At 33.9% G+C, this 19,905-nt stretch overlaps 2 protein-coding genes across 2 annotated transcripts; one reads left to right on the top strand and one right to left on the bottom strand.

Annotated features, from left to right (window-relative positions):
* Positions 1-9,752: 9,752 nt before the first annotated feature.
* LOC128198454 (uncharacterized) lies at positions 9,753-11,017 on the bottom strand. The gene is made up of 3 exons (XM_052884010.1): positions 10,668-11,017; positions 10,268-10,412; positions 9,753-9,913 (listed from the first exon to the last, which is right to left on the bottom strand). Exons 1-3 carry the CDS (start codon positions 10,977-10,979, stop codon positions 9,753-9,755), a joined length of 618 nt encoding a protein of 205 aa, XP_052739970.1. The 5' UTR covers positions 10,980-11,017.
* A 1,168-nt stretch (positions 11,018-12,185) lies between these two features.
* Positions 12,186-17,524, top strand: LOC112047173 (IQ motif and SEC7 domain-containing protein 2-like). Its single transcript, XM_024084187.2, has 5 exons — positions 12,186-12,563; positions 13,002-13,205; positions 14,631-14,866; positions 15,907-16,056; positions 17,179-17,524. The coding sequence occupies exons 1-5, from the start codon at positions 12,554-12,556 to the stop codon at positions 17,281-17,283; spliced, it is 705 nt and encodes a 234-aa protein (XP_023939955.2). The 5' UTR covers positions 12,186-12,553; the 3' UTR covers positions 17,284-17,524.
* The last annotated feature ends 2,381 nt before the right edge of the window (positions 17,525-19,905 follow it).

Consider the following 19,905-nt stretch of genomic DNA (forward strand, 5'->3'; position numbering starts at 1 on the left):
AATAAAAGAATAATATTATATCTACTAGTAACTGGATATTCTCTGCTGCTGTCTGCTATTGGTTTAAAATTTAAATTGATATCCAAATGAAGTTAACTTGAAGACTTTTAACTATAGGTATCCTCTCATGTAGGTACTCCTAACCTATAATTATAATAACTAATATGGAAGTCATCTAATAAGAAATACATGATAAAACTCACTTGAGCTTTCGCAGGAAGCGAAAGGAAGACAAATGCAATACTTTGTTAAAAACTTAAATGAAAGTAAATATATAATTGAAACGGATAGGAATATCATAATTTTGTACTATTACGATCTATCTAAATCTAAAATCTAATCAGCCTATTGATTTTATTTAATAGTCTCGATAGTGATTGTAAATGTAACATAAGTAGGTACACATAAAATAAAGCAATTAATATGCAGAGTGCATAAAGTTATAATAAAATTGGAATTAAAAGAAATTAATTTTAATTTTTATATTAATAATTTAAGTAATAAAATATCTTATCTATTAATTCTATTGACTTTTTGTTCTCAAGCAGATTTTAAATGATAACGATCATTAGATAAAATTCGATAATAAAATCAGTATAAAAAGCAAAAGATTTCGATATTTCAGATTAATTCAAATAATTTCAGCAGATTGTGCAACTTGCAGTAAATAAAATAATATATTCATGTAAGTATTCAGTATTCACTCCATTATATTCTATTTTAAAATTCACTATTTTCTTCCTTGTGAAAACTTTTTGGCTTATTTCTCAGCTGTATCCCTACTAGTATATCCAAAGTTATGGCATAGTTACTTTACATAATTTTGTTAGCATTAACTATCAACACGAGCAGAGAAGGGGAGTGTTGATCGTTCGTCAAGGAATTCCTTAACCCTACATCCAGTAGTCACAAGTCCTGGACTTTACTTGGCGTTTTCAGTATTAGCAAGAAGTTATTTTATTATATTCATATGTTTTTAGTGTTTCCGTACAAAACGCTTTCAAAATCTATTCATCTTTTGCCGCGTGCTATCAATTTCTCATTCTACTTGTCTCATGTCTAATTTATTTATGTCTAAACTCTTGTTTTTTGCCGCACGCTCGTATCGTTATTTTTAAGCCCTAACCACAAGAACTGCCTTATTGGTTCTATGGTTAGCCTAAGTGACCTCGGATCGGATAAGAATTTTTCAGTAAACATTCTCAGTCTGGTGTTGGGAAGTTGATGGTTTGCACCCGTTTGTTTCGACGGCCTCCGTGGCGCAGTGGTATGCGCGGTGGATTTAATGACGGAGGTCCTGGGTTCGATCCCCGGCTGGGCCGATTGAGGTTTTCTTAATTGGTCCAGGTCTAGCTGGTGGGAGGCTTCAGCCGTGGCTAGTTACCACCCTACCGACAAAGACGTACCGCCAAGCGATTTAGCGTTCCGGTACGATTTCGTGTAGAAACCGAAAGGAGTGTGGATTTTCATCCTCCTTGTATCAAGTTAGCCCGCTTCCATCTAAGATTACATCATCACTTACCATCAGGTGAGATTGTAGTCAAGAACTAACTTGTAAAGAATAAAAAAAAAAACCCGGGCTTTGGAGTCGTCAGTCGCGATCATAATGATCTGAAAGTGACCGTTGGAGCATCGTGGCGGGTCTAACCCTTTTCCTGGAAGGATTAAGGCCTGATTCTGCAGTGGGTTGTACATATAATATAATAAATTTAATGAGACCTATTTTTTCAGAATGCAGCGACCAAACTATAACCCAATGATAGCGTGTTCACCGATGCCGAGCAAACACTACCCGATTCATCCCGCGAGTCACTTCGGCCCCCCACAGGTCAACCACGCGGGGCCCTGCTTCGGCCCACCAACCCATCATCAGTACAAGCCCAACAACTGCTTCATGTCAGTATCGACGCTTAAAAGCACGTATCCCAACCAAATGCAACAGCCACGCCCTGATCCCTGTTTCAAATAAAATTAATCGGTGATAATACAACGGAATCTCTATTATAAGTTATTTTTAAGAAACTAGGTTCACTTTCCGATATTTGTTAATTTTCGTTTATTTTTGATGGCTGGCATAGTATAGATGGATTTATCCACAACATTGTAAGTTGTACGTTTGTGAATAAATAAATAATTCCTATATCATTAAATTATATATATCTACAATGGCATCACTTTTTTTAGTTTCATAAGTAGATTTCAGTAGTACCTACCTAATTTTCCTATTTTATATAAATAATAATTGTACATACAACTGTGTAATCTTGTTATTATAATAAAGATCATAGTCGATACAGGAATATAATAATTTACTAAAGTATGTAAAACTTTTTTTTTTATTTCTGACCTATTTTTCCTTTTTTATCAACCGACTCCAAAAAATTAAGAGGGTCTATGTTACACTTTTCAGATATGTACCTAATAAAAGAGGGTTTGGGAATGCTTTTAAGTTTAAAAATGCTATCTGCATGGGTGATATATCAAATGAAAGAGGATTTTAAATATATTTTTTCATAGTTTCATTTCAAGTTTTTAAAAAGTTTCCGTGTTATCCAAGAAAATCAACGACCATTCCTTTTCTTAAATAACCATGACCATTCCCCTCCGAAACGACTGATCCTAAATTGCATTAATTATGTGTGGAAGTAAATTTGTCTTCAACTCTTTTTGCCTATGTTTAGTTTTGTTGATGGGTATGTAGATAAATATTTAAAAAAAAATCCACACTTTTTTTGGTTACAGGTCAGATTTCAAAAAACATGAAAGTCAATTTACAACAATAACCAGTTCTATTTAGGTACATTAATATTAAAGTCAGTATCTCTTGATGATGATGAATTTCGGTGTGAGACGTACGAGTATTTAGAGGGTTTTTGGTTCGTTTGGGATAGCTTTGTTGTTTGGATCCGATGTGTTTTGTGTTTAAAATATCTATTTATACTTATTCATTATTCACATTGATCTTGCGCATAATAATGCCTGCTTCTTTATCAAGAGTTTTATATCCAAGATTATAAAACCCGCTATGGAAAAGTTTCTACACAATTTCGCTAGAGCCAATTAGAGATTAGGCTTAAAGTACCTCTTAGTACTTATCATAATAATAAATCAGTTTGTCTAAAATTACAGAATCATCAATTCCTGCTTTCAAGCGATATTTATAAGACTTTTTTTATAACAATAAGTACCTAATTGGCCCCACCTGATGGTAAGTATACAACCGTCGTTTAAAAACATTGTAACATTTTGGCATGCAAAGATCATATCCTACAGAGTGCTGCTACTAGTGTTGAGGCCTGTTGTTAAGCCTGTAAATAACAATATCTTTCAGAGCGAAACGCAACAATGCTGCTTGGCGGGAGAAAGGAAAGGAAGAAGGAAAAGGAGAAGGAGAAGGAAAGGGAGAAGGAAGGAAAGACGGTAATACTTTCCCGGACGAGCTAAGAAACCTTATTATAATAATATACCTAAGTAGAAAAGTATGGCTACTTCTATTACACGGACAACTTTAACTTACCGGTAGAAAATTATGTCATTAATTTCCTAGTAAACATGTGTTGTTTAACAATATTTTTTATGGTTTTTATTTAATCTTGTAACTCGATATCAATAAACAATTTTATTGCTTAAAGCTTTACTTCATTGGTATTTATATCTTAACCGTATGATAATGATATCTAATATTAGCTCACTTTATTTTTAGAACCAATGAACGGATCTTATCAATTGTTTTCTTTCTTAAAATTATTGTTGCTAAAGGGATACTCATTAGATAAAAGATAAAAAACCAGTATAAAGCTTGCGAATAATTCATATGTTTTATATTTCCTCGCTTGCATCTGCATCTAGCTCACCTGCTCCATTGCTTGTGTGTGATCAACAACTAATACAAAAGTATCAAGTAAGTTCTTTTCATACCTACGAGTACTTATTTTCACAGTTATATATATTGTTATTGCAATTGTTAATATATAAAATAAAATAATAAATATAAAGATTAATCAACTTGATCTTTTCTTGAAGCTTTAAATTCTCGTGGTTAAATTAATAGGGATTACATTTTTGGACTTACATATGATCGGACCTCTAAAATCAACACCGCCATTTACAAAATAGTGATTTTTGAATTCCTCTTAAATCAAGACCGCCATTTACAAAATAGTGATTTTTGAATTGTAAAGTCTCTTATTAGTTAAGTATAATTTAATGCTTACGACGTCTTATATTCTTTCTTCTACGAAGTAGATGGCAAGGAAGGCGCCATAACTATGAAATTAAAATAAACAGCTCTGTATTCAATTATCTTTCTCTAGGAAAATATTCATTGATCTCATAAAAAAACTTAAATACAGCAGTAGTCATATATCATGTAAATTTTCAAGCTAATTTCTCCTAATCATTTCAGAATGCAACACCCAAAATACAACCCGATGATGGCCTGCATGCCAGGCAGACTCGCTCCAGTTCAACCCATGAGTCTCCAAGCTCCACCTCGTGTTAACTACTCGGGTCCCTGCTTTTCATCACCACCACAGGCGAATGTGTACCAGCCGAACAATTGTTTTATGTCGGTGTCATCGCTTCGATCCGCGTACCCTAACCAAATGCAACACCCTCGTTTCAAATAATTATTTCGTCGTCACAATCCCCAGAATCTCGAAATATTTAGATATAGTTATTTAATTGCACCAGTAGTTATTTTGTATATAATGTGCTTTAGTGCGATGAGCATTCAATATACTAGTTATATCCAAAGAGTACCTACATTAGTTATATCTTGACGTCAAAAAGCTCTAAGGTCACGTAAAATGCAAACACAGTTTAACTAAACAAGTAATAACAAAAGAAGTTGAATTATTTTTTGAATATGACATTGAATACACAATGATCATCACAAAAGACAAATTGTATTTGCAGATTCGTGCAATTTCTAGAAGATAGATTAATTAAAAATTATATAACTATTTACTTAGTTATTGAATACAAATTTATGTCTATTGCGTGGATGTATTTTAATTTAAGTTCGTCTAGTTAGTTAGTAAAGAAGTTAATAATTCATTTGTAAATTGTTTATAAGGAAGAATGTGAAAGTTATGTTTAATAGCTAATTTTAATATTACTGTGATTTTAATATTTATATTGTTTTAGATATGTAGTTACCTAATTATTAATACTGTTAGATAGGCAGTAGCATTTATTTTATTCATTAAAATTTTAACTACGTTAGTTACTTATAATATCTAGATAAATACAGACAACCTTGTCAATATAATAATATATGAGCACGCCATCAGGATACTTGTTCAAATGATAACTTTTAAAATACAAAAATATTATAAAGTTTGTATTTAAGTATATCTTTGTTGTTTTATTCATATTATTTTTATGACTGATAGCGATAATTTGTTTTTGTTCAAAGCAAAGGATTAAACGAATATACAGACATGTTTACATCTTATTGTACTCGTATATTATATGACTGAAATGAAAATATTTAAATTCTGACAAAGAAAGTCATAATTGATATTAAAAGTAGAAGGCGTTAAACTTCCACTAAACTTGGAGGCGCTAAACTTGAGGGTTTATGTTTACTTGAAAGTAAAATAAATAACGGAGTTTGAAGCTCGAGAACAGTTAAAGGTCTTTATTTTGCATTTTTGTGATCCTTTCGTTCCCTTAAGCGTTCCCTTAAGCTCAAATCGTTAGATTTTCGAAATGCTTTTGCACCTTACCTTATAATTGACGTGCTGACTGAGTATTTCTGAAGTTATTTTTTTTTAATTGCCCTAAGCATACCCATCAATATTGAGGGCAACAGCATGAAAGTTTCCTCTCTTAGGTTTATTGACGCGCTTGGGTGAATCCGAAAATACACTCCTTCGATTCCCCATGTATATTTTCTATTTTTAACCGATTTTCAAAAAGGAGGAGTTGCAATGTTCGGCTCTTGAAACGGATGGGAATCAGTATGAAAGCGGTGCTAAGCTGGTGTTGTCTTACAGGACTACATGGAACAGTACTCTCTGAACAACCTAAATCTTTATGATATTCTTGCCTTCATACTGATCAGCAGGTAGAACATGATAATATTATGATGTTATGTTTCGCTTTTAGTTTAGTGGTCGTGGTAGTTTGTTGTATTTTTTGTTTCATTTTGTTATTACGTTACATGACATGAAACTCTATAAACCCAGGATGTAGATGAGCAATAAAGTACTCGTAGAATTTGTATCAGTAGCCGACGCCCCGCAGTTTCACCCACGTAGTTCCCGTTCCTGTGAGAATACGGGGAGAAAATATAGCTTTTGACACTCACAAATAACATGGTTGTGGTAAATGAATTTTAAAAATCAGTTCAGTAGATCCAGAGATTACCCTACCCTACAATACCACAAACTTTAAGAACCTTTTTATAGTATTAGTGTAGATAGGTATAAGGTTCCATTAAGGAGCCAACGACAAATACATAATCCAGATTGACGTTGGACGTTGGGGTCCTAAGGTGCTGGAATAGCGGAAAGCGCATCGAAGAATTTACAGGGAGGCGCTGGATGTAAGCGACTCAATACCGTGGCGTTAGGAAATTCTATGAGTTTGCTAGTTCTATGATGTTCTTAGAGGCCTATGTCCATATGGACGTGGTTGCTGATGATAATTACTAATGAATATTGTAGAGTCAACATGATGATAATGCTCGTACTGATTCAAGCGGCAAACACTGCTTGGATTCAGAAAAAAAAACAAAATGAAAGTATCATTCATACCTATTCTATTTTATTTTAATTTATTTTATTTTATTTTATTTATTTTATTTATTTTATTTATTTTATTTATTTATTTTATTTTAAACTTCCGTTAAAATTAACTGTAATAGAAAGTATCAGAAGTAGGTAATTAAATATCACGTGTCTCAAACGGCGAAGGAAAACATCGAGAGGAAACCTGCATACCAGAGAATTTTCTTAATTCTCTGCGTGTGTGAAGTCTGCCAATCCGCATTGGGCCAGCGTGGTAGACTATTGGCCTAACCCCTCTCATTCTGAGAGGAAACTCGAGCTCAGCAGTGTGCCGAATATGGGTTGATAATAACGACGAAAGTATCATGCATGTTCGTGTTTCTAAATCTTTTTGTCAGAGAAAATTTGAGACTGCACAATAATATAGATACGCAAATCGGTTACCATTTTCTAATGTAGGTATTTAAATTGAAAAAAGTTCAGCGCTATAAATATAAAAACCCTGTAGACGACAATTACGTCACTAATTCCTTGTATATCTGAATGATACTTTTTATGGTTGATATTCAATTCCGTAATTCAATGTCAATAAAAATTATTGTCACTACTTCAGAGTTATTTATAGATATCTTAACCGTCAACAAGGATGCCCATGATAATGACAATTGACATCTATTTTTAGCACTTTTTATTTTTAGAACCGATGAACAGATCTTATCAATTATTGTTTTCTTTCTCAAATTATTGTTGCTAAAGGGATAATCATCAGATAAAAAGCGATACACAACTAGTATAAATGCTTGCGAACGATTCAAATCTTGCATATTCATTCGTTAGCATCTGCACTCAGGTCACCTGCTGGCGCCATTAATTCTCTGTGATCAACAACTTAATATAAAAGCATCAAGTAAGTTATTTTACTCCGTACAGTCACTAAATTCTAGCATTAACTATTATAATGATTAAATATAAATAGGTGAGACTGATCATCTTTTTCTGAAGCTCAAATCTTCATATAGTATTTGTTCATGAATCATTTATAAAATCGTCAATTTCTTATATTTCCAACCCCAAATTCATTTTTCTTTCAGTCAGATATAATATTTCACAAGCTTAGCAAAATATAAATGAGCAAAATATTATAAATCAAGAAAGTAAATATGATGAAATCAGACGAGTTACAAGGATACGCTGGAGCTGGTCATTCAACACCGTGGTGTTTCGAAGTAGGTACATACTAGAGACAATATGTCTCTAGTATGTACAATTATGTCCAGCAGTGGATGTTAATTACCCGAAAAAGATGATGATAGTGAAGTAGTAGTAGTCATCATCTTCTTTACCTAATCTCACTTAGGTGGGGTCGGCAAAATAAGTCACTATTTACCTATCTCTATTACTCGCCAACTTATCATGCACTGCCTTGACATACATATTCTCCTTCACACTCTTTTTCGGTCTTCCTCTCCTCTTGTGTCCTTCCAATTGCAATTTCAACATTCTTCTGGTAATATTACTTCATCCCTCCGCATTACATGTCCATACCAAGCTAACCTTTCACTCCTCAATTTTTCTGTCACTGACGCCACTTTCAGACTTTCTCTTTTATTCTCATTCCTTATTTTATACATTCTTGTCACATCTCACATCCACCTTAACATACGCATTTTGTTTACATGGATTCTCCTACTATCTGTCTCTCTTCTATTTGATATCTGAAGTAGTAGTAACGAGTAGAATTACTTTATTTTTGACTTGAACTTTTACCTAATTATTCTTTTATCTTTTCAGAATGCAACAACCAAAGTACAACCCAATGATGGCATGCATGCCCAGCAGATTGTGTGCAGTTGAACCAGTGAGGCTTCCAGCACCACCTCGTGTTATTTACGCGGGTCCCTGCTTTGCACCACCACCACAGGCGAATGTCTACCAGCCGAACCACTGCTTTATGTCGGTGTCATCACTTCGATCGGCGTACCCCAACCAAATGCGCCAACACCGTCTAGACCCTTGTTTCAAGTGATTATTTCGTCACCACGTTCCGCAGAAATCTCAAATGCTTAGAAATAATTATAGTTTGTAATTGCAACCCTAGAGCAATAGCTATCGGTTATCAAACGTCATAATAACAAAAATGTCACAACACAATGTTGACAAAAAAAATTAAATTCATGTTAATTCAATGTAATTGCTCATGTACATCTTCTATTACTGTTAAAGTCATGCTTAGATAAATTGAAATCCTAAATAAATACCTAATAATTAGGTCAGAACCCTGATCCCAAGTCTCAGGGTTCACTAACTGGCTCAGAACTTCACTTGGGTATTTCGATAGGATAAATCGAATTCGAATAGGATTCGATTTATCCTTGAAAGAAATTGAATGCAAGGGTTTCTAGACTTTATAATACGAGTACCTCACTAATTACTTTTTAATTTTAAGGTTTATTTCTTTCTAATTTCATAGGTTTCTAATTTCATTGTAGTTTTTAGCGCGTTTGTAGTTTTAATTAGAATTTGTCAATTTTTTGTAATTAGTTAGACAATAAGAAAGTTAGGCTTATTAGATGGATGACAGTTGGAATTAATGATAATAATAATTAAGTTATGAATATAATTGATCCTTATAATTAGGATAAGCAACAGAAATAAGAAGTACCATATCCAAACTTTGTCAGAATACCTGAGCATTTTATTTTTGTTAATGTACGGATGATTTTTAAATTAAGAGAATAAAATATTTATACAACTCTCCTTGTTCCATATTTTATGCATTAGACTATTACTGGTATCTTTAGGACTAATGATGATTTGTTTGTGACTTGTTAGCTCATTAGTATTTATGACAATTGATAAATACCTTGACGTTGCTTAAGTAATGAAATGGTTTTACATGAACCTCCAGTGGGATTTATGAAAGCAAATAGTACGAATAAGATGAATGAAAAACAAAACATTTTTTTCAGGTGACATATTTAATCAAATTACGATTTATAAGCAGACAATCATTTATTAAAACAACTGTATAGATATAACACTGTAAGTAATAACACTGACAATGGTACCGAGTATAGTAGCATAACTCAGACGATAGAGGTTGCAAGCTGTAAACTGCAAGCGGTTAGAGTTCACTATTTGTTTGAATAGTTGGAGAGTATCTTTTCTGATGGGATCTAAAAAATTAGAAAATTTTATTAAATTTATAAAATTCTAAAGTACCGCGTATGTAATTAGTTCTAATAAATTGACAAGGGAATTTTATACATTTATGTGATGTGTTGTAACTATAATTTACGAGACACTATATGTATATATACATAGTTTAATCCCAGTCTATCCTTAATACAAATTTGAGATTTGAGGAGAATGGAAACTTACTTCTTAATAACGCCTATTCTAATTTTATACTTTTTCTACTACATTGATATATTGTGATGACTAAACTTAAAGGATATTAGCATCGTTACATTTATATATTTTTTTAATTGGTAAGATACCAGTTATTTGTGCCTTATTCAATAACTTACCGCATCTAAATTCAATCATATTTTTAATTAATAACAAATCCATCTTTTCAACTTCTTGCCTTATTTGGTCGTCTACATAACATTCAATACCAAACCAAATGTAAACTTGGATCCCTTTTATGATCTCTAACCAGAGATTTTGTGTCTGTAATTATAATTTAAAACGCTATTTCGGAAGAGTTAGTAGTAACAAGAAGATGGTATATGTTGGGTCAGAGCATAATTTAAACACCAAGCTAACATACATACCTCCCCATTTGATATTAAAGTTATACTTGTAACTGCGCTTATAAACATTAACCATAGAGTGAGTAATATCTGTAAAAATATTATTTTCGTATAAATCTGTGAAATAGCAAAATTTAGACGAACATTCTTAATCAAAATGATAACAACAAACCTCCAATCCATGACATTTCTGTAAAAGATGAACACAAGTACAGAGATCGTCGTATATTTGACACATACATTTTAAATCTTGTCGTGCTCCTCTTGGTTTCTTATAAATAAAATAAATATTACAATCCATGAAGTAAAAAAAAAGTAGCCTTGTGCGATGAGGTTTTACGAAGAATATTTTGCAAGATGTCCCATTTTTCAGATTAAGCATCTCAATCATTTCCCGGTTAAGAATTTTTAGAATAGACACGATTAAGCATAAATGTATTAATAAATGATACATGGAAAGAAATAAAGGTATCCTTAATATCATTACATAAGGTGGGTCGGAAAAAATAAACTCTATAGTTATAGCAAGCACAAAAACTAATGTCTGTATACAAAACCATATGTATAACTTCAACGACATCATCTTTATGCTCCTGTTACTTAATTTCAAATTAAAGAGAATTTTGTTAATACTTTTGTATATTTTCCGATGTAAATTATCGCCATTTGTTACATTAATTATCATAATTAACGCATTTACTAAAACGTTATTAATGTTTGAAATTTCGTCTAAATTATTTTTGATATCAAATTTTAGAGTCAGGTCTATAAATAACAAATGTGTTACAATAACACAAATCACAATGCTTATAGACCAAAGATTGTTCCATAACATTGGAGATGTCCATAGTTTTTGAGCATTTGTTGAATTGAATGGTTTCCTTAAACCAAAAATTGTGCATATCCAATTGAAAAACCGAAAATAATAGTAAAACATTTTCGACGTCTGCTATTCTAGGAACAATATTAAATTTTATTACGTTCGCTTTCAATTATACTTTTTTTACTAAATGTAATTAATTACTGCCTACTTCATTAATATATCGGTTTGATTTAATTTTAATAACAGTCGGAAAACAATAATTGTGTACTTAATCTAGCCTATGAAATGATGACGGTTGTATTCGATAACATGACAAGACTTTTACATTAGATCATGTCGATACGGAATGTATACCTAATAAAATATTTATAACTTGTGATTTAAAGGGTTATATTTTTATATCATTTGTTTTCTATACTAAACGATCTACGTATTATTTGTAAAGTTTACTTCGTTTGGAAAGTTTCCCTTTTGACTTCATATCTGTTAAGTATCCTATTTCTGCCGTAATTTATTAATCCATTTAAAAACAGTTTAGCAAGGTTATTAGTAGTATTGAATCTAATAAAAATTAGAGCTAAAATTCTAAATTTTTCATAATTTCTTTAAATGACTTTTAACTTAAGTAGTTATTTTGATCTATCTACCTAACGACACCCCATTTTTTGTTGTTTTTCTCCTATTTATAAGAATATTGTGTACGTACGCTAAAATAACTCTTTCAAGATTATTATTTTATTGATCAATTGATCAATTGATACATAGAACTGTGTATCCGTGCCTACATTCCACTTTCTGGTACTAACAGTTTCTGATCTTAGCCACGTATAAACATACACACCGACGGCGAAATTAAAAGAGAACCGTGATAACTGTGGAAACCTAAAAATTAGAACTACGAGAATATATCACTATCTAGTATGTACTATCAAACGTTGCATCAAGATTCATTGTATTTAGGATACCTGAAATGTATATCTTATTTTCAAATAATCATTAAAATGATGTCATAGTTTGGTGAAATTGTATTAATCGTATTCCACCTTACTGTGGATATATTACTTATCTAATCAATACTTTGAAAATTACAGAGATATGAGACTTGATTAGGACTGTACGGACGAATCGATAAACATTTTTCAGTGACTGCTAAAGTCGTAATAAAGTCCTTTTGAGAAACAAAAGTGCATATATTATTTTAGTCTCAGTGTCTTCTTCAAAGGGATTTTCCAAAAATGGCTTACAGTAAGTGACCAATAAGTATTTAATTTTGTTATTTTTCTTATCTACTAAAGAAAAAGATGGTTGTATTATCGTCGATCCAGGTTATACGTACATATATATATAGTTATTTACTTGTAATTTACAAAGAGAAATGTATAGGTTTCACGTGATTACGTTTAATACATATTGGTTTAGTGTTCAAATATAACCTTAAAAACTTTATGTATCTAAAAATATATAACAACTATGCAATAAAAATGATTTCTAAAACCAAATAAAGTATTTTGTTTACCTGATCCTATACAAATTGTTTGAAAAGATAAGAAGTCTGTCTTTCTACACATGACCCTTCTTGTTTCCCTGCAATTAAGCCAATAACCTATGACATCTCGTATAGTATATATTAAAGATTCGTTACACAATTTTTAACTAACATATCCACGTTATCCACGTTTTCAGATCCCCCACCAAGTGGACCACCCCCATATTTCGGCTACCCTCCACCACCCAGTCAAGCACCGGGTTCCTACGCATACGTCCCAGCGCCGGTAATGATGCCGGTGTTCCCGCCACCACCAGAAGGTCCACCATCGCAACCAACCTACGTGACCAATTATATTTACCCACCGCAACCTATACCAGAACCAGTCCACGTTGTAGACCGTGAGTATATTCACTACCTAATTGAGAAAGAATATGCTTAGTTAAAGCTACAAAAATATACCCCAATAACTGTAAAAATATACAAATCATGCCCGCGTGGAAAGGTGGCAAGAATATTGCCATATGCATGCTATGCATATGGCAATATTCTGCATGTCTACGTTGGAGAGTAGGTAGCTGATCCTTTGCGTATAAAATGAGCAAGTCCTGAGCTAGAACCAGAATTAATTTATAGATCATCTAGAAATGTATTATTGTTATCCATGTCTGCCACCAACCGATTATTTAGCTGTACTTTGGTGTGATGCATAAAGGGTAAATAGAAATGACATTGTACTTCAGGTTAATGGCCACAAGTGTAAACCATTTATGGTAAGGTGAATGGAGATGATCTGTTATAAACTTCTGATATGTCCTGTGAGACTTTCAAATGGTAATTTGTCATCTAGCTATAAATAATAGAGCTAGCAATAAATGTTGTGTCTATCTTCAACCAGAGTAGACACTATTAAATACGTCCAAAAAGATTACCAGAACTAAGTTACTAGAAGGAGGGAAAAACTGCGATCGGTCCTAATTTTACAACTATTCAGCATCTTTGTAAGAGTTAGAATAAGTAGGTACTCAGATCGTATGAGCAGTATCAAAAATGCATTTGCATAGAAATTGTGATGTTTTAAATAGACTATGATATAATTCTATACCGTCACCAGCTTTATCAATATAAGCAGTATAAACTGATAACATTATCATGTTTGTTATTGAATTTAGGTGTACACTAAGTAGATGTCGCTAGTTCATACATCCTACCAAATATCAAAAGATTGATTACATTTTACGTAACCGATTCTTTATAAGTACTAATAAATACCGAATTAATCTTTGTTCAATGTACAAAAATAATATAAAATCGAAGTAAGTAGGTAATTTGTGCTCAAATATGAATAATTAATTATTTATTAATATTTACAGTACCTATCTCCAGACAGTTTATTATATCAGGTACCAGACCCCCTGTGGTTTTAAACCGTGTAGTTCCCATTTTCGTGGATATATGAGGATAAAGTATACAACCACAAATGACTAAGCTTTCTATTGGTAAAATAATTTTCAAAATCGGTTCAGTAGATCGAAAGATTTTCCCCCAAAATATGTATTCCTCATAAGGTCCATTTCCAACGCTCAAAATTGAAAATGCAACACTGCTCGAAAAAAAAACCTCGTGTTTTAAAAACGCTGGCGTATGAATGAGGGCTTAACTCATACTATATTTGAACGCTATTTTTTAACGTCCGTTAAAAAAACTCTCGTGCGGGTGAGGGCTAAAATGCTAAAATACCTAATTTTGACCAAGATCACTGTATCTTGCAAGAAATTTTATGAATGCTGAATCCATTTAATAAAAGTCAACTATATACATTTCAGATCCTGTCCCCGATTTTTCTCCCGAGCTCATTGACTGGGTACCCACCACACCTGCGGAGGCTCACACGTTGTACGGCCGAGCGTACCCGGCGGGTCGGGAGGGCTGGGACGGAAGCCCCCTGTGGTCTATACGAGCTCACCACAACGGAGGCCTGGTGCCCGGCAAGCTGGCTATCAAGCATCGTGCGGCGTACATACCGTTCGCTGGCAGAGAAATACCTGTTCATAACTTTGAGGTAAGATCTCATGCACCCAACACATTTTTTTTAAATTACATCTTTATTGAGAAAGAATACAAAAGGGAACTTAAGCTTACTACTAATAACTATACAAATTGCCCGCGTGGCCATGGTGGCAAGAATATTCCGCGTTGGACAGCTAGGCTTGTTATTCCTTTGCGTAAAAAAAGCCGGCCCTTCTGTCACCAGTCGGTGGGACGACGACGACGACGATAATCAGCGTCAATCGATTAGGTATCTAGCACATCCTTATTTGAGCATTGAGTGTTTTAAGTAAAATATGTAGGGGGTTGTACTGAGAATTTTAGGGCGTACTTAGCACTGACCAGAGAGTTGAGAACATATGAATTGAGGAAAGTTCAGGTATCCTTAGCGAAAAGACGATATATAGTCTCAGACCTAGCATCACATGCAATAGTAGAAAGTCCCCTGTAGTGTTTTAAGCAGAAGATCTAGGGGGTTTGTGCTGAGATTTTTAGGGCGTAAGTAGCACCAGAGGGTTGAGAACCTATGAATTAAGGAAGGTTCAGGTATCCTTAGCGAATAGACGTTCATTGTTAGATATATAGTCTCAAACCTAGCATCACATGCAATAGTAGACAGTTAAAAATTACAAAGAAGCTATCAAATCAAATCAAAATCAAATCAAAAATCATTTATTTCAAGTAGGCTCAGTTTACAAGCACTTTTGACACGTCAGTTGACTATTTGTAAAGATTCTACCACCGGTTCGGAAGGCAGGTTCTGCTGAGAAGATACCGGCAAGAAACTCAACAGTTGCTCTTTTGAAAAAGTCATACAGTATTATAATTTACAATTAATAACAATTACAATTTCTTATAGTTTTATTTCCTGTGTGAAGGTGGAAGCTGATCCAATGGCCTCCAAGCGCTTTTATCTTTAAGGAACTCATCAATGTTGTAATATATATAATGTTGTATTCCAGGGCGTTAGAATTTTGCTTCTTATTTGTTAAACTACATATATTAACTTTTTTAATTTAATTATTTATATCAATATCTTGAAAATGTTTCCAGGTTCTGTGTGCCCCTGCCCACGCCGTCCAATGGGTGGCCGCTAGTCACGGACAAGTGCCCCCGGGGGCCATCATAGCTGGCAACACCAATACTGCCGAACCACTCTACGTGGGACGAGCCCGACACAGGGGGTCTTTATCTCCTGGCAAGGTAATTAGTGATATTCTCCTATTCATCATTAAGCTTGGCGGCCTCCGTGGCGCAGTGGTATGCGCGGTGGATTTACAAAACGGAGGTCCTGGGTACGATCCCCGGCTGGGTAGATTGAGATTTTCTTAATTTGTCCAGGTCTGGCTGGTGGGAGGCTTCGCCCGTGGCTAGTTACCACCCTACCGGCAAAGACGTACCGCCAGGCGATTTAGCGTTCCGGTACGATGCCGTGTAGAAACCGAAAGGGGTGTGGATTTTCATCCTCCTCCTAACAAGTTAGCCCGCTTCCATCTTAGACTGCATCATCACTTACCATCAGGTGAGATTGTAGTCAAGGGCTAACTTGTAAAGAATAAAAAAAGCTACCCATCTAGCTAGCGTCATGCTAAGCAAGGGAATCCACACAGGCTGACTGCACCAACGAGGCAGTCAATCAGATCACCATCATCATGTCAGCCGATGGACGTCCACTGCAGGACAGCCTTTTGTAGGGACTTCCAAACATCACGATACTGAGCCGTCTGCATCCAGCGAATACCTGCGACTCGCTTGATGTCGTCAGTCAGGTGGGGGTCGACCAACACTGCGCTTAATGGTGTGGAGCCGTCATTCCAACGGCCATCGGCTGTTCGAACTATGTGCTCCGCCCATTGCCACTGCAGCTTCGCGACACGTTGAACTATGTTGATCAGATATCCATCTGATATTTAGTGACTATATGCGTTACAAGGCTCAGAGTCAAAAGAATTTTTTAAATCGATTCTGTAGATCCCCAGTAGATTCAATAGATCTCCTACAACCTTATAAACTTTATCTCTTTATAATTTTACAAGCAGACGCCCCACGGTTTCACTCGCGTGGTTTCCGCTCCTGTAGGTATACTGGGATAGCCTGTAGGCCCTATAGCAAGTGAAGATAGTGTAGCTTTCCAACAGTGAAAAGCCTATTCAGTGCAAACAAACAATAAAATATTTGCTCTTTACAATAATAGTACAGAAGTGTAGATAGATAAAAACTCATTGTTAGAGTTAAATGATAAATATTGTTAATCCAGTTATCAATGATTAATTGTTTCTGTTCGAACAAAACAGATTGCTGGAAGTTTATTTTTATTTTTTATAGGTTCACCCTAGCCACGAAGTTTGCTACATTTCTTTCGGCGGATCCGAGGTGGCCAACAGGCAGTACGAGGTATTGTGCCGAACTGCAGAATTTACGCCATATTAATTGAAAATTACGATGCTAAGCAGCACTTACTAATAATGAAAAAATCTAGTTAATGGTTAATAAATCTAGTCACGGTCACCGCCAAGTTTCTCATGTTTTTAAATAGTGTAGAAACCCCTAATTAGTCTAAAGAAGAGCAGAGAGATCCCAATTTCGACCCCTTGATTTCCAAATTTCCAAAATGATTTCTATAACGACTTTCTATGTTACAAAATTATTTCCATTATGAAGTAGATCGTGACTGAGGATTAAATTAAACAATTATTGTAAAATAATTAAAAATCTTTATTTAAATAAAATTTATATAAAAACAATTTATTGTTTTATTTAACTTTTCTTAACTATTAATAGAGCAAACAGTGGTGGTAAAAATGTTGAATATAGGTACATGATTGATTGTATAAAAGTATGGGTTACTAACATCATTGATGATGACAATGATGATGATGCTGATGATGATTATGATGATGATGATGAATAATGATGACGATTGGTTTATCGATTGGATGAGATTTTTCTGTAAAACTAGGTAGGCTAGTTTCAAGAAAGATAGTAAAAATATTGGGGAAAAGTCTAGGTGTCTAAAATTACACTAAGAAATTACCCATCAAAGTTCAATCAAACATCTTTATTTTAAAAATTTTTCAAAGAATTTTACGTTTTTTACAAAATATATAAAAATACCAAGGACAACGATACTCATAATACACACATTCCTATTGATGACTAATTATAATGACTTACAAGAGAAGGTTTTGTTAAATAAATATTTAATGATGATGAGAGCGTAAAATTTATTAAGTGAGAAAACCTATATATAGTATCCAGAATTTATCGGAAAATGTTGAAACAGATACCTACTAAGTTTTATTAAAGTAAGGGCCAGTTTCACTATCTTTGATAAATTTCGGATAGTCTAACCGTAAACTAAAAGTAAGAAACTTTACACAAAATGACAAAGGCAAAACTTGTGAAGCTATCAGAGTGCCCAGTTAGTTTTCAATATTTCCACTAGATGGCGCTGTTTCAATTCCTTAGAAATTCGCGTTTACGTTAACGCCATAGCGTCAGTATCAAACTGCCACTAGACTCTCAGATGAGATGGAGGATGGATGGATGGGAGATGGTGAAACCGCCTCTTACATCGAAAAATGAATGAAATAAATGATACCGACTTTGTAAACAAAAGTAAAGATAATCACAATCATCTATAATTTGGTTGGTCCATGACGATGGGGTGGTCGACCACGTTGACACCGCCGCCGTTGTTGTTGTCGCAACAACACGCACAACACGGACAACATTCCGCGCAACTCGAACAACAAGAGTTGCAGTCACAGCATGGGCACGGGTTGCAATCGCAGCTGCAAGAAGCCCCCATGTTTTATCTATATCTTTCTGGAAAATCAAACAGTTGTTTTTTTTTTAAATTTCATCTTTATTTTACTTCAATAAAATTATACGTCTATTTTTAATAGTCTAGTATACAGTCATTAAAAACCGTGATAGCCCAGTGGGTATGTATGACCTCTGCCTCCGATTCCGGAGGGTGTGGGTTTAAATCCGATCCGGTACATGCAACTCCAATTTTTCAGGTGTGTGCATTTTAAGAAATTAAATATCACATGTCTGAAACGGTGAAGGAAAAATATCGTGAAAAAACCTCTCTCTAACTAAAAATATTGCTTTTTCTACTAAGACTGTAAAGGAATAAAATTCGTGCTATGTTCTGAAATGGAAAATGCTTAGAATAAAGAACGAAATTAATAATAATAATCAAAGAGTAACTATTATGAATAGTATTTGGTATTGGTACCTTTAAAATTAACCATCAAAAGAAAACTACCGCTAATACAGTAAGCTGACGTCATAAAAACATGAGGGTTTACATTGACTTAGTAAGTGACCGTTATAATATAAATTACTTTAACTTTAATAAAGTATGACATGACGGCTATCACATCCTATGATACAAGATGATTTACAGTGGAATTCATATACGTTGCAGGGCCACCCCCAGGGGATAATTCAGCCGCTGAGTGTCGAATTTAGCCTATATTTGTTTGAGAATTTGACACTCACCCCTGACCCCTGGGGGTGCCCCTACAACGTCTATGAATTGCACTGTCAAAATATCGTAGTATAAACGTTTAAAGTAACGCCTGATTTAATAATATATTAGAATCATTTTTAGTGATACTGAGAAGCAGGCGTTAATTAACGAAAATAGTTGATACAAACTTAACAACGAAGTTACTGATAATTTTTAATTGATATGCTTCGTTTTCGTTTACTGATTAAAGTAAGAAGAAATAAAGTTGCTCGTATCATTTTAAATCTACTTGGATAAATAATAATTTACTTACGAATACAAATCTGGTTCTTTACTGCCTTGTTTTGCTTACAAAGATTACTGTCTTGCTACCAATAAATCCTTCTACAATTTAGTCATAACTTTTGTGTTTCAGGTTTATTTAGATTAGATTAAAGACTTTATTCGATAAACCATTTTGTCCACCAATGATACATTTTTTGACGTTAAGATATCGATAGTATATTATCAGTAATGTCAGGCTTAGTCATTTTTTTCCACGAAATGTTTAACCTACTAACTACAAAAAT

The sequence above is a fragment of the Bicyclus anynana genome, chromosome 10 (genome assembly GCF_947172395.1).
Source record: "Bicyclus anynana chromosome 10, ilBicAnyn1.1, whole genome shotgun sequence".
NCBI lineage: Eukaryota > Metazoa > Arthropoda > Insecta > Lepidoptera > Nymphalidae > Bicyclus > Bicyclus anynana.